General features: G+C 35.5%; 1 protein-coding gene and 1 pseudogene across 1 annotated transcript; one reads left to right on the top strand and one right to left on the bottom strand.

The window, feature by feature from the left end:
- Positions 1–5,845: 5,845 nt before the first annotated feature.
- Positions 5,846–6,761, bottom strand: LOC113710184 (putative germin-like protein 2-1). The gene is made up of 2 exons (XM_027233039.2): positions 6,631–6,761; positions 5,846–6,512 (listed from the first exon to the last, which is right to left on the bottom strand). The coding sequence occupies exons 1-2, from the start codon at positions 6,740–6,742 to the stop codon at positions 5,977–5,979; spliced, it is 648 nt and encodes a 215-aa protein (XP_027088840.2). The 5' UTR covers positions 6,743–6,761; the 3' UTR covers positions 5,846–5,976.
- A 3,916-nt stretch (positions 6,762–10,677) lies between these two features.
- On the top strand, positions 10,678–13,233 carry LOC113709877 (probable protein phosphatase 2C 28; annotated as a pseudogene).
- The last annotated feature ends 18 nt before the right edge of the window (positions 13,234–13,251 follow it).

Genomic DNA, 13,251 nt, shown 5'->3' with positions numbered 1-13,251 from the left:
TTTTCCTTTGCTTCGCTTCGTCATGGGTGTAATTCAACCTTTTCTTGTCTAGGTCACTATTTGCTGGTTTAGTTTTGGAAGCAAGCCTTTAGATTATGTGCTCTAAATCGGTTTCGGAGACAGAGTTCAGATTTATGTGTTAAAACTAATACATTTTGCATAATTTGTATTCACACTTCCACCAACTAAAACTTACTACATGTTCTTTTGACATAGAATCAATGCAATTGCAATCAAGTCTTTACTTTTTCTACTAATGATAGTTCTATCACGAATAAAGATCTTATATTAGTTCTTTTAGCATCTTAGCTTTGCTATTAAAACATGTTGCCAAAGAGATGAAGTAAATAATGGGCCCGCTTAGTTTCATGGGATAATTGGGCCTGTTTGTAGCATTGCTTTCTTAAACTTTTAGAAGTTCAAAGTGAAACTGATACCTTAGATTGTTGGAAGAAGCAAAAAAAAAAAGAGCTCTATTTAGACAACCAGTTTTACTCCAAACTGATTAAGAACTTGTAGGGGCAGCAACTTGAAACAAGAGGGCTATATGAGGATTTGATTGCCCAAATGAAAGAGTTATGCAAATGACAAACTCCTATACAAGCTATGCAAATATGTCTAACAAATAAGTTGTTTGGAAATAATTGATGATATTCTCTTTATTTTGGCTGAAACTCTATTTTGACCGACTCTTTTACTTCTTATCTAGTTGCTAGTAGTTGGAGTCTTGTTTTGTATGACTATTCATTCAAATTCAATAGTGTAAGGTTGCAATAGCATATTTTCTTACTAAAGTCTATTCTAATGCATGTAATACTTTATTTTCAATGCAGTCCAGCTTGATATATTTTTCATGAGGAAGCTATTGGATATGATAATAGAGATGGTTGAAGTCTAACATTGGTGCTACAATCTTTGCCTTAGTTTAGAAATCTAGTACTCTGTTTTTGGGAAGGACATGTATTGGCCATTAGCGCTTGAACTGATTATGTGGGCTTTGAGATCCAATATTTTTCGTTGACTTCTATTTTGATGAATTTACAGATGTTTATGGCCATATATATAAATTTGTGGTTTCATTCTGCGTTAATTTTGCCTTTTGTCAAATTGAATGTTCTATTATAATTTGTTGGAAATGCTATGGCAATGCTATATTTGTAATGGTCAATTTCATCTCTTCAAAAGAAAGCTCAGTGACAAAGGTTATCACTGACATGCAAGTTCACTAAGTGACGACTATTGTTGTCATTGAACAATAGGATTGATAGTGACAAGCTCAGGTCGTCACTGTAGGCCTCAGGTCGTCATTGTAGGCCTCAAATTTGTGACGACTTTTGTGACAGCCCCACCTTCCCCTAAGACGTACCAAAGGGGTTAGTGAACTGCCTGCCCAACCCTCACTAGGACTACTAAGACGGTAATATCCAAACTAAAACGTTCTGAAATAGATATATTAGCGCTCCTAAATGATTCAACAATCACAAAACGGAAAAACGAAAATCGAAACTGAAAGTGAATAGCGACTGCCACGTCACAATCCGGCCGGAACTCAATCGAATACAGATAACGTTATATAACTCTAGAGAATGAACATTTCCAAACCAAATATAATGCATGAACATGATTAAACAGTTTTATATACATACGTTTGTAATTTACAAAACAAAAGGAAAATATTTGAATTAAGATACATTTAGGATTTTCCAACACCTGAGGAGCTATACAAAAGAGTATTTATACTAGCTCAATTCATTCTTCAAATGATCATTGGTCCAAATGATGGTTCCCTGTAAGGAAAACAAAGTTAACGTGGTGAGCTTTCGCCCAATGAGGTACCATCACTCAAGCATTCAAGGATCACCAAAATACAATGCTACTTATGTCAAATACACTCAGCAAATGAACAGGAACAACCATCGTTCATCATTTAGAGAGTAAAAAGATACGGACGGCTCTCAAGAGCCCTCTTCCTCTTTTGCCGCACTTGATCTCACCTCGTTGACTCTCCGTCAACGCTTAAAAGTAACCATTACTGTAGACCCCACTTTACTCCGATTTTCATCCACCACACATACCCCTTACCGGGGCCGAACACCAATCAGAACAGAAATGGTAATATTCGAGTATACCGGAATCAAGAGTCTCATACCCAAAGATCCTCAAAACAGTCCCCATGGCTTGTCAATTTCCCTCAACCAACCCCTTGCTGGCTCGAGTCAATTGACTACCAGTGAGATTGAGCTCAGAATTAACAGTAAAGGTCGTTGGATACACGTCCAAACGACACCAAATCAAGTACAATCAAGAGAATTCCAAGTGATACAGTAAATGGTCAAATAAGCCATAGAGTACGAGAGTGGTAAAGTACACTCTCGTCTCATCTAGCACAAACAGTAATCACAAGTAGTCCAATCGCACATTTCAAGTACAATAAAGCCACGGAATAACAACATGTGAGTAGTACACTCACCAAGTCAACCAAAGCAATTTCACAAGTTTTCGCCCGACGTAAGCCTCGGATCACCGGCACGCCCTATAACAATCAAGAAAGCACAATTGAGACTCGGACACGAGCCGAATACCTCTTAAATGAACTATTAAGGCAAAACCAAATATAGCTTGGAATGGAAAATACATAACATTTAGGGCTAAAAGTAGAAACTAACACCAAAATCTTTCATTTCTATCCAACCTCAACCTAAACTCACAAGAATCCAATATCCTCAACATTTGGACAGTATTTCCCCTAAAATTTCAGATTTTTCATTTTACAAACAACCATTTAAATTCATCCAAAACAACCACAAATACACAAACAATTCATAGGCCATTCAACACACTTCATTAGGGTTACAATACCCCTCAATCATAGCCAATTAGAAGCTCAACAACCAACCATAGTAAAGCCCTAATTAGAAGCCCTAAATCTGAAATTTTTTGCACAAGCTGAAATTTTTTGCAAATAACCGCAATTAAAGCACAAAAGCTCCATTTTACACAATTTAAAGCTATCATTCCAAGCCCAACCATAACCATCATATGAAAAGAGAAAAATTTCCCAAAAAATCAGAAATTTCTCTAACTCCACTCTAATCCATGAAATCTTCCATAAAACAACCTACTTAGCCACCATAAGTCACTAATTTACCATTATGAGGAACAAAGAATGAGTTTCCAAGCAAAATACCTTGACACCTCAAGAAAGGTAGTAGCTTAGGGTTTTCTCCTCCAAAACAACTCCACCAATATCTTCAAGCTTCCTTAGCAAGTCACTTTTATGGAGGAATTTGCAAATTAATCGGTTGAAACTCAAGATTTGGACAAGAATTTGAAGTTACAAGATGAAGTCTTCTTTCCTTTCTTCTCTCAAAGGGTTCGGCCAAGGGAGGAAATAAAATGAAGAAAGCTTGTTCAAAATTAATGTTTTAGTAAAGGTAAAGAAAGTTAGGCAAGTCCAACTTTGAATAGGAACGCGACACGTGGTACTTTTTTATGCTTAAAGTTATCTTCTTGTCTCCCCATGGTTAATCCATCTAGGTAACTTCTAAGTATCTCCTAACACCTAGTAATTTAATTCCTTTGTGCAAAATTTAGTCTAATTGGTCGAATTTCTCTCACTTAACGCACTAGCGGGTCCCACGTCCAATATACACTCCTAATTTCTCATGAACTAACTTATACTAGAAAAATGATTTAAAACTATATTTACTTATAAAAATATCTATAAAATGAATATAATAAAGAAAATATAGAAAACGTGTGCAAAGGAATAAAATAATGCCAAAAATAAAGAATTTTTTTCGGGTTCTCACAACTTTTGCTACATTTATGACAAAAACGTAGGTGAAACAGTGACAATAAAAGTCGTCACATAATGATATCCATTAGTGACGAATTTCTCTCCGTCATTGAATAACAAGATTCTGTAACATAGAATTCATTTGTGACATAGAATCTGTGACAATCATGTGACAATAGAAAAAGTCGTCACTATATCCATATAATGACTACTTTTTGGCTTTCAGTGACGACTTTTTATTGTCACAAAAGGCTGATTTTCTTCTTGTGGAATTTTCTCTTGTTTGGTAACACTCTTCCAAACCCACTTCTTTGATAGTTGTAGTTTTTGAAGGTGATTTTGTAGCGATTTAACTTGGTTGATATTAATGATATTATTGTTATCAAGATGTTTCAAATAGACCTGTATATTCCTATTATTGTGATAATGGAGATTTTTTTACTGGATTAGATCCCGTGATTTTTTTCAATTTGGATTTTTCACGTAAAAATCCCGGTGTCCTATACCTTTTATTTTTCTGCATTTTATTATTACTGTTGACATCGTTGCTTGGTAATTTGATTTATTCCGATTTTAACTAGTACTTGGCGAAAGAGTAATTTGTCTTGGATTAACTCTGATATTGTGTGTTTATACCAGTACCCCTTTCCCAACACATTGTTAGGGCGTAAGGGTGGTCACGTGGTATAAAATCCCGTGTTAGTAGTAGTAGTAATAGTTGTAATAGAAGTCAGCTGCATAAGCGATTAGAATTGTGGCCTTTGCATCAGTTTTGTTTTAAGAATCAGTAGCCTCCATAGTCCAGTTTCGTTTCTTAGTATATTTTGTAATGGTCGCAGCTTTGTTTGAATGGTAGAGAAAATTTCCTTTTAAGAGTCAGTAGCCTCTATAGTCCAGTTTCGTTTCTTTGTATATTTTGTAATGGTCGCAGCTTCGTTTGAATAGTAGAGAAAAATTCCTGTGAATTTACGTGTGTTTATCTATTTGGGACCATCATTCCAACATCATTTCAATTTGATTATGTCGATCTAAGATTTCTGACAAGAAAAAAAAAAAGGAAAATTGATTGTGTATAGCCCGTTGAACTATCGAGGAATGGGCTTGTTGTTTTTGACTTAAACCCTGTATTGATGTAACAATAATCTTTGTGCTAGGGATAACAGAATACAGACAAGTATAGCAAAACAACAACGAATCGCTGTCCTACCGCACCAAATGCGCTAATGTGTATGATCATTTTCCCATTCTAATTAAAAAAAAAAAAGTCTAATCCTCCTTAGAAATTGATATTAACATGGAGGTGCAAAATTGGTAAAGATTGACTTGATGAATTATATAAGGGTAACAGGAACGTTCATGTGACCATGGCTCGCCATCTCGGACTCGAACTGGAACGGGGAGGACCGTACCAATCTCCGAATTGTAGATAATTTCATATCCACGGTGACTCGTTTTGATTCCAACAAATATTGGCCGATTCGCATTCATGATATATGGAATCGGCTAAAATATCTGAGTCAACTCGGATATTTTTTTTTTCAAATTGTTCATTTTTTTATCTTTTCTATTTTTAATAAATTTTCAAAATATTTGAAAATTTTTATATTCTATAATATACGTATCACCTCAATATTTAACCGATATGTCGTGAAGGATGTGGAATGACCGCAACTGCCATACAATCGCAACCCGCGACCGCAGACCATGCATGTGACTATGTTCATGTGACTTTCACAGTTAATAAAATGCAACTCTTCCTTTCTGGTGAAAATTTATAAATCAGGTACTAAGTTCCAACAATCTCTCCCTCTTTCTCTCTTTTTCTTTTTGGGTTGGAACTGCATTGGCGTAATGAAGAAACTCTCGAGACTAAAATTGCCGTTCTCCCAGGAAAATAAATCCATGTGATGAGATATATCATAGTGGATGGTGAGATAAAAATAGGATATGAGTTATCACAGGCTACACCAAAACACATTATCAACTGAAAATTTCCTTCATAGATGCAAACATTTCATTCAATAATTCTTCAAAAATACACCATGGAGTAGTACAACAAATTGAATTAAAGAATATATAGGAACATACAATGACACTGGGGAAACCCAAGGAATAATCAATCACAGAAGCAGGGAATGAATGACGCATTTCTGAATTAATGTTTCAATAAGATTAATCTAGAATCGGGATTGTATCTGATTGATTATGTTTCCGTCAACTTGGAAGGCCTTTGCAAGAATATCACTACCAATAGCTGGTTTCGAACCAAAAACTGCATTTCCAATGGTGATGACTCCAGGATTCTGGCTGCTAAGGGCAGCAATGGCAACAGCATTCTTATACCCGACATTGTGCTGGAAATGTATGAGACCTGCTGGGAACACGAACACATCTCCCTTTTGCAAAACTTTGGTTAAGAGACGATTTTCAGGGTTCGAGGTGACAAAACCTACTAGAAGAGTACCCTCTAGGACAGTTAAAATTTCAGTAGCTCGAGGATGAGTATGTGGAGGGTTAAGACCCCAAGATGCATAATCCAATCGTGCCAAAGATATTCCTAAAGTGTTGAGCCCTGGAATTTGGGCAACACTTACAGGAGTTGCTCTTGATCCAACTGCATTTGATATGTTGCCAGCTAGGTGAAGGCCACTAAAGAAAAAATCATTTGCTTGCACAAGTTTTGGATCCTTGCAAGCAAAGCCGTTCACTATAACTGCCATAATCAATGAAATTGAAAAAGGTTAAGACAAAGAAAAAGGAAAGCATTAAGTAGTTGGTATTAACTTTTTTATTTTTGGGCAAATTATGTACAAGTTTGAAGATTATCATACCTGGGCTATTCGGGATTGAAACACAGAAGTCCTGCAGAGGGCTGGGATCTGATGCTAAAGCAACCGAAATGAGTACAAACGATATGCAAAGAACAGGAAAATACCAAGCCATGTTGGGATTATATCAAGACTAAAATGTCAGAGAGATAAGGAAATAGTGAATTAATGATTTCTGTGGAATATTGCTGGATTTGAGTTGCAAATAAGCTCCATTAGAGGCTCTTTTTATAGACCTAAAGGCTTGACAAAGTAATCCTCTTTGCCGTCCTACCACTCGAAGAGATATTGCTTAAATTTCATACCAAACCGTGTTGAACTAGTGAAGAGATATTGCTTCACGCACGACAAAAACATGCCAACATAGAATAGAGTGACAATGGACAGATGGAGGGGTTTTCTTTCGAAGGCAAATGGCTTTTGAATTTTGATATAACGAAGCTAGTTATCTCTTACAAATATAATAAGGATTTATGATCTAGTCATCCTTACATTTTTTATTTTGATTTAATAATTGTAAATTGTTTATGCCTTCCACCTTTGATTTAGCTTGGTCAACCACAATATTGATCATTTAATTTGCGCAAATCTGTATTCTTTGCCGTATCCAAATCATAATACTCCAAAACTAATTTTAGCTGGAGTTCTCCTATTTTTGTTATAGAGGATCAACAATAAAACTTCACTTGCAATTTTGATGAATGGGTTTTTCCAACTATAATGAAATGAATAATGTAACATGTATAGTAAACGGCTGTAAGTACAGCAAAGAGACAAGAAAAGAAGAAATTTATTACTGCCCAAATTCATTTTCCATGCTTTTGTTGTCTGTGTTGGTTGACACAATGATTTTCAACATAGCCATAATTCAGAACTTCTACAAGCCACTTATATTAATTTATATTGCATATGCAGGTACACAATTAAGAGGGTGGTTTGAAAGCAAAAATAAAGTTTATTCATGTGATTTGGGTACTTTCTCAAGCCAGTGACGGAAGATAATTAGTGGAGAAAGTAAAAACAATGATAGGATTTTCAATACTGAAGCAGTCTCTCTATCATATCTGGTTATTAAAATTTCAATTGAAATTAGAAAATAATAGTTTTTAGGTGAACATATTACCAATTTAAGTTACTTGTACACTATCCCCAAAACTTAGGCTTCTTGGCAAGGATATTAGTTAGGAAATTTTGATGTCCCCAAGACTTAAGTTCCTTAGTAAGGACATTAGTTAGGCAATTTTAATGTCTCTGATTCGACTTTCAAAATCTCTCATTTCCCCTTATATGATTTGGAATCTCTTCTTAGATAAAAAAAAGTAAGTTACTTGTACGTTTGAGTGATATTGGTCATTTACTTAATTTCACTGGGCTTATGATGATACATGATATTCTAAAACATGGTGGTGTAACGTGAGTGCAATGTCAAAAGCACTAAATCACAAGGAAATATAAGATATTTCCCAAGCGGAGAAAAACAGAAAGGAACTAAAAGGTTAAAACAAAAAGGTACTAGAATGTTAAATCGCCCTCAATTGTTTTCGTTTTTGGGCTTTGGCCTTTTCTAACTTTTGACTTGATCGGAGACCAAAGCATCAAGTCTTTGCAGCAGCATAATGACGCATTACGAATGGTCCAGCGGTAGCACCTCCCATCGATGACCGAGAGGTCCCAAGTTCGAGTTTCTGCTCTGCTGGATTCCTCCGCACACATATCGTGTTTGGGCTGGGCTAGGGCGCCTGGCTGGGCCGCAGGGGATTAGTCGGGCCCCGTAAAAATTGACTCGGACACTCCTGTGTAGACAAAAAAATCATCTATTTCAAAATTAACTAAATTTAAAATGAGATGATGAAATTAATGCAAAACTTGTTGGTTCGATTTCAACCCGTCCACAATACAATCTGGGTCTCCATGCAACAATAGATCGAAAAAAATGTCGTTAGATTTACAATTCAAATTACTTTCAACATTCCTGTTTGAAGTTGATAATCAAGACAAACTTGAACTCATCTATTTTACAAACAAATTAAGGCAAAAATAGTCACGTGATTATACATGAGGTCGGAAAGGAACCCTATCTCTACAATCGCACTTGAAATTACAAGGACCAATTAATTATTTAGATCCGGCTTTATTTTTTGAGAAAAAAAAAAAGAAATTTAGTAATGAAATTGCTAGAATTCGGACAGCATCAATTGTTTTATAAAGATCGGAGGATTATTCCATAGAGATTCAAATTGATTAGTAGTTTTAGCAATGTGTGCTAAGTTATACGCGACCTTGTTTGCCTCTCTAGAAATCCAAGCTACATTTAATGTATTTTGATCTAATAGAGCTAGGCGAACGTCTTCAATTACCGAACCAATATCAGAGAGTATATCTTCAGAACTGCATATTAGCTTAATAACTGAGGATGAATTGAAAAACACAAAAATATGAATTCTAGAACTAACGACTCGATTCGAACCACACTATAAATCTGAACCTAATTTCAACCACTAATTGTTGTCCGCTATAACTGGAAGCTATTTAATTCCCAAACTCTGTATCGTCGTAGGACCAAGCAATTGTTCGTGCCCTGGCGGCTCCGCCAATGAATTCAGGCGGCGAAGGCGCATACCGACTCCTTACTTCCGACCACATGTGCCCAATATCAGTCGTTATACTTCAAATGCATGGCCACTTGTAAGCTAGCCGGGCTTCATGCATGCACAGTGAAAATTCTTGAACAATCCAGTTCAACATTTTAAGTCCCACAGGTTAAAATCAAATGGTACGTAGGATTTTCTCAATCCCTTGAAGCTCATCCTCTTAATATTGAAGTAACTAAGAAGCTGAAAAATGGATGGCACTGATTTTTTCAGAGGAAAGGTATAATCCGAAGTTCTATTCAGTTCTATTTTATTTTTTTTCAATAGTTGAAAAGTATCAAATAGTTTATTCTCTTTGAATATGAATGCAAATGTTGATTAAAAGGATCGTAATACTACAATGCATATATCTCAAGAGGTTCTTAAAATCTTTTTTTTTTTTTTTTTACCAATTAAACAACATTTGATATAACTATATTAAGTTTAAGGATGTCAAAATGGTCCAGTGGAGGCATAGATGGTTGCTTCAAATTAAATTATTTCGGGAAAACAAACTTATGAGTGATAAGATTGAAAATGTCGAATATAATGACATAGTTTTACCTGCAAAGGAGAAGATCAAATGGTGAAGCAGACATTATCAAGAATAAGGTACATATGTTGTAATCTCCTTAAATTTATGTATCAAGTTCTTTTTTCTTCAATATTTTACCTTCTTTTTTCAAATACATTTCTCCTGTATGATGGGTGAACACTATGATTGAATCTTCAGTTTTTGGAGCAACAAAGTCAATTTTAAAAAATACTATTAACCCACTTCTAAATCACCATAGGTTCTAGATTGGTGGAATTAATCGTTAACTAGATTCACTTTATCTTTTGCTTTCTGATTATCACAAGAAAACTGCTTTATAGAATTTAAATTTTATCACCAATATTGGAAGTCACAGCTGGATTCACTTTCTAAATTTCTCCTGGCTGACATTTTTGTCAATTTTGTGGAGCTCAAGATTGGCTAGTCTATTTTACTGGAAATTACTGAAATTCCTTTTGTTTTTTCCTTTTGGTATGAATTAATTAAAGTTCTAGTTTTCAGATCTAATAGTTGACTTGCTATATCCACTGCTCTTAGTTTGCTCATTTGGTCTATTTTAATTGGAACTGCAATGTCTAGAGAACTTTACAAACAAAAGGGTAAATGGTTTTTTTTTAAAAAAAAGAAAAAAATGAAGTGGACCCTTAAAATGGTAAAACAAACAATTCAACCTGAACTCATAGAAATTGACTAAAAATTATCCGAATTTGAAGTCAAATTCATATTCCTGCAATATATTTTCTTGCCAGACTACGTTCGCCATGCTTATTAATCCAATCCTGCTTTTGCCTCTTTTTTAAGAAATTTCTTTTCTCTGCAAAACTGAACGAAGAGTAGCAGGATCATAAGGAGGAGGCATAGTACATGGAGGCACCCCAGAGGGACCAGCAGCAAAAGAATCCATCATGTACTTCTTACTGAATCCCTCCGCTGGGCAGGCCATACACTCTGAACACAGTTCTACAGCTTGTCGAGGAACAGTTGGCTTGTATTAGATGGTCGCTGTTTTCTTTGATCACAAGCTAATCTAATGATTAATTTAGGACAAGGCAAGGTTCTCTGATGCAGCAGATGATGATTAAAAAGATGACTACACAAAGGAAGATGATGACACGAGGGGCGAGGACGAAGACCACGATGAAGATAATGGAGAAGATGACCAACAGGACGAGGACGATGAAGATGGTTTAGATACAGAAACCAAGCAAGGGAAAATTCGACGGGTCACACATGGTAGAAGGAAACATGGGACATGACATGGAGGATTGTCTAGTAGCAGAAGGAAGGAAAATCAATGGTCATCAATTAGGCCTTTATGCAATTTTTGATGGTCACGCTGATCGTGAGGTTGCTGAATATTTGCATAACCATCTTTTTGACAATATCTTGAATGAGGTATTCATATACTGAAATAGGCGTAATAAAGTTAATTAATGAAGAAAGTGTAACTTTGAACTATAAAAATATTGCAGAGGTTGTGACTTTATTAGGGACAGATTATGACTAGTTTTCATATATCTAACGTTCTTCTATATCTTCATACCTATATTTCAAGTATTTTCACCTCTGATTCTATAACACATTTTTGCGAGTTTTTTAAAATTCCAAGTGATTCAAAGTAACAATTAGAGAGTTCTATACATGTATGTAAGTTTCAGAAGTTGCAATGTCTGTGTTGCTACTAGACTCTATGCCTTGCACAATATATATTATCTACGTTTTGTTACAGGTTTGGGCACATAATGTAGAGTTCAAAATTAATCCTCTATAATAAATAATCCTCCTGGAGCACTCTTTCCAGAAAATTTTCCTTGACATAATTGTGACAATGCTTCATTTCTTAATTATAATCTCGATCTAATCAGCCTGCTGTGTGTTGATTTGTAGCCTGATTTCTGGAAAAAATCCAATTTCATCTGTCAAGAAGGCTTGTAAAGAAACTGATGATGATATCTTAGAGAATGTGGTTGGATTTTGAGGAGGATCAACGGCAGTAACTGCAATACTGGTCAATGGGAGGAAGCTTGTGGTAGCAAATGTGGGAGATTCTCGCGCTGTGCTATGCAGGAACGGTAAAGCTAAACAAATTACAGTTGATCATGATCCTAAGAGGGAAAAAAGACTGGTTGAGAGCAAAGGTGGATTTGTATCACAAAAGCAAGGTTGGTGTCTTTTTTTAAGACCCTTTAGCACATTCGACTGATAATTTTTTTTTTAAAAAAAAAAAAAAAAGGGGTTAAATTAACTTGTGTTAGACTTCTGCGTATAAATATATTTTTGAAGCATAGAATGATCTTCCTTCCATTTATTTTTTACTGCAATATACCAAATTTTACGTTTTGTCTGTGCAATAAAAAAGTGAAGAAACTGCCCAGCTGTTAATTGTACTTGGATATCATTTATTGCAAAGAGCTGAGGTTCTTGTTTAATCAAATTACTTTGGCATTAAAACAACAGTAAATGGAATGTTGCATTTGAATCTGAGGCTTTACCATAGATTGTTCTTTCGCTGAATTTAGGTTTCTTTTTTCTTTTCTTTTTTTTATTTAAGAAGGACCATACTATCCAAACAGGCAATGTTTCACGCGTTGATGACCAGCTTGCAATGACTAGAGCATTTGGAGATGGGAGACTGAAAAATCACATTACAGCTGAGCCTGATGTGTTTATTGAGAAGATTGAAGAAGATGTTGAGTTCATAATCTTGGCAAGTGATGGCCTCTGGAAGGTACTAAACATGAGCTAATTGTAATTCTTGTATATATTGTTTGTTTGTTTTTTTAATTAGGTAATTCTTGTATATTTTGTTATCATTACTTTTCTTGTCACCTTGTTCTTTATAAATGATGCTTTGGGGATGTACAGTTTCTAGTATTAGCATCTTGAAAATTAATTATGACAAACAAGCCATACAGGATTTCTTAACCACGTGAGATCTAAAGATGTCCAATCCGAATCATGTCACACTCAGTTTAGAGTCAAAGAACTCCCTCCCCTTGTGGTTATAAACAAAAAATGAGCTGCTACAGAATCTGATTGAGTCCAAACATGCCCAAATAAGTACGAGGTAACTTGAATATTCTTCTGAAATTGAGGATGTTCTAGCTAATTTTTTTAGAATTTCTAGCACCCCTCTTGCTGCCTTTGATGTAAACTACTCAAGTTTTGTTACTGTTGACAAATGGATTTCATTCCTGATATTCTGGTTTCTGCGCTGCAGGTGATGTCTAACCAGGAGGCCTCTGATTGCATCAGAGGAGTAAAAGATGGCTGAGAAGCAGCCAAGGAACTGGTCGAAGCAGCACTTGAAAGGGGAAGTCGAGATGACCTTTCATCTATTGTCGTAATGTTTGTAGGAGTCCATAATTTCTGGTTGGACTCTAGCAGCTTGTAACATCCCATATGCTATATTAGTTGCTAGTATTTCTCCTTGAGCCA

This window comes from Coffea arabica, chromosome 9e (genome assembly GCF_036785885.1).
Source record: "Coffea arabica cultivar ET-39 chromosome 9e, Coffea Arabica ET-39 HiFi, whole genome shotgun sequence".
NCBI lineage: Eukaryota > Viridiplantae > Streptophyta > Magnoliopsida > Gentianales > Rubiaceae > Coffea > Coffea arabica.
Note: the sequence above shows the minus strand (reverse complement) of the source record. Positions and strands in the feature narration are given on the sequence as shown.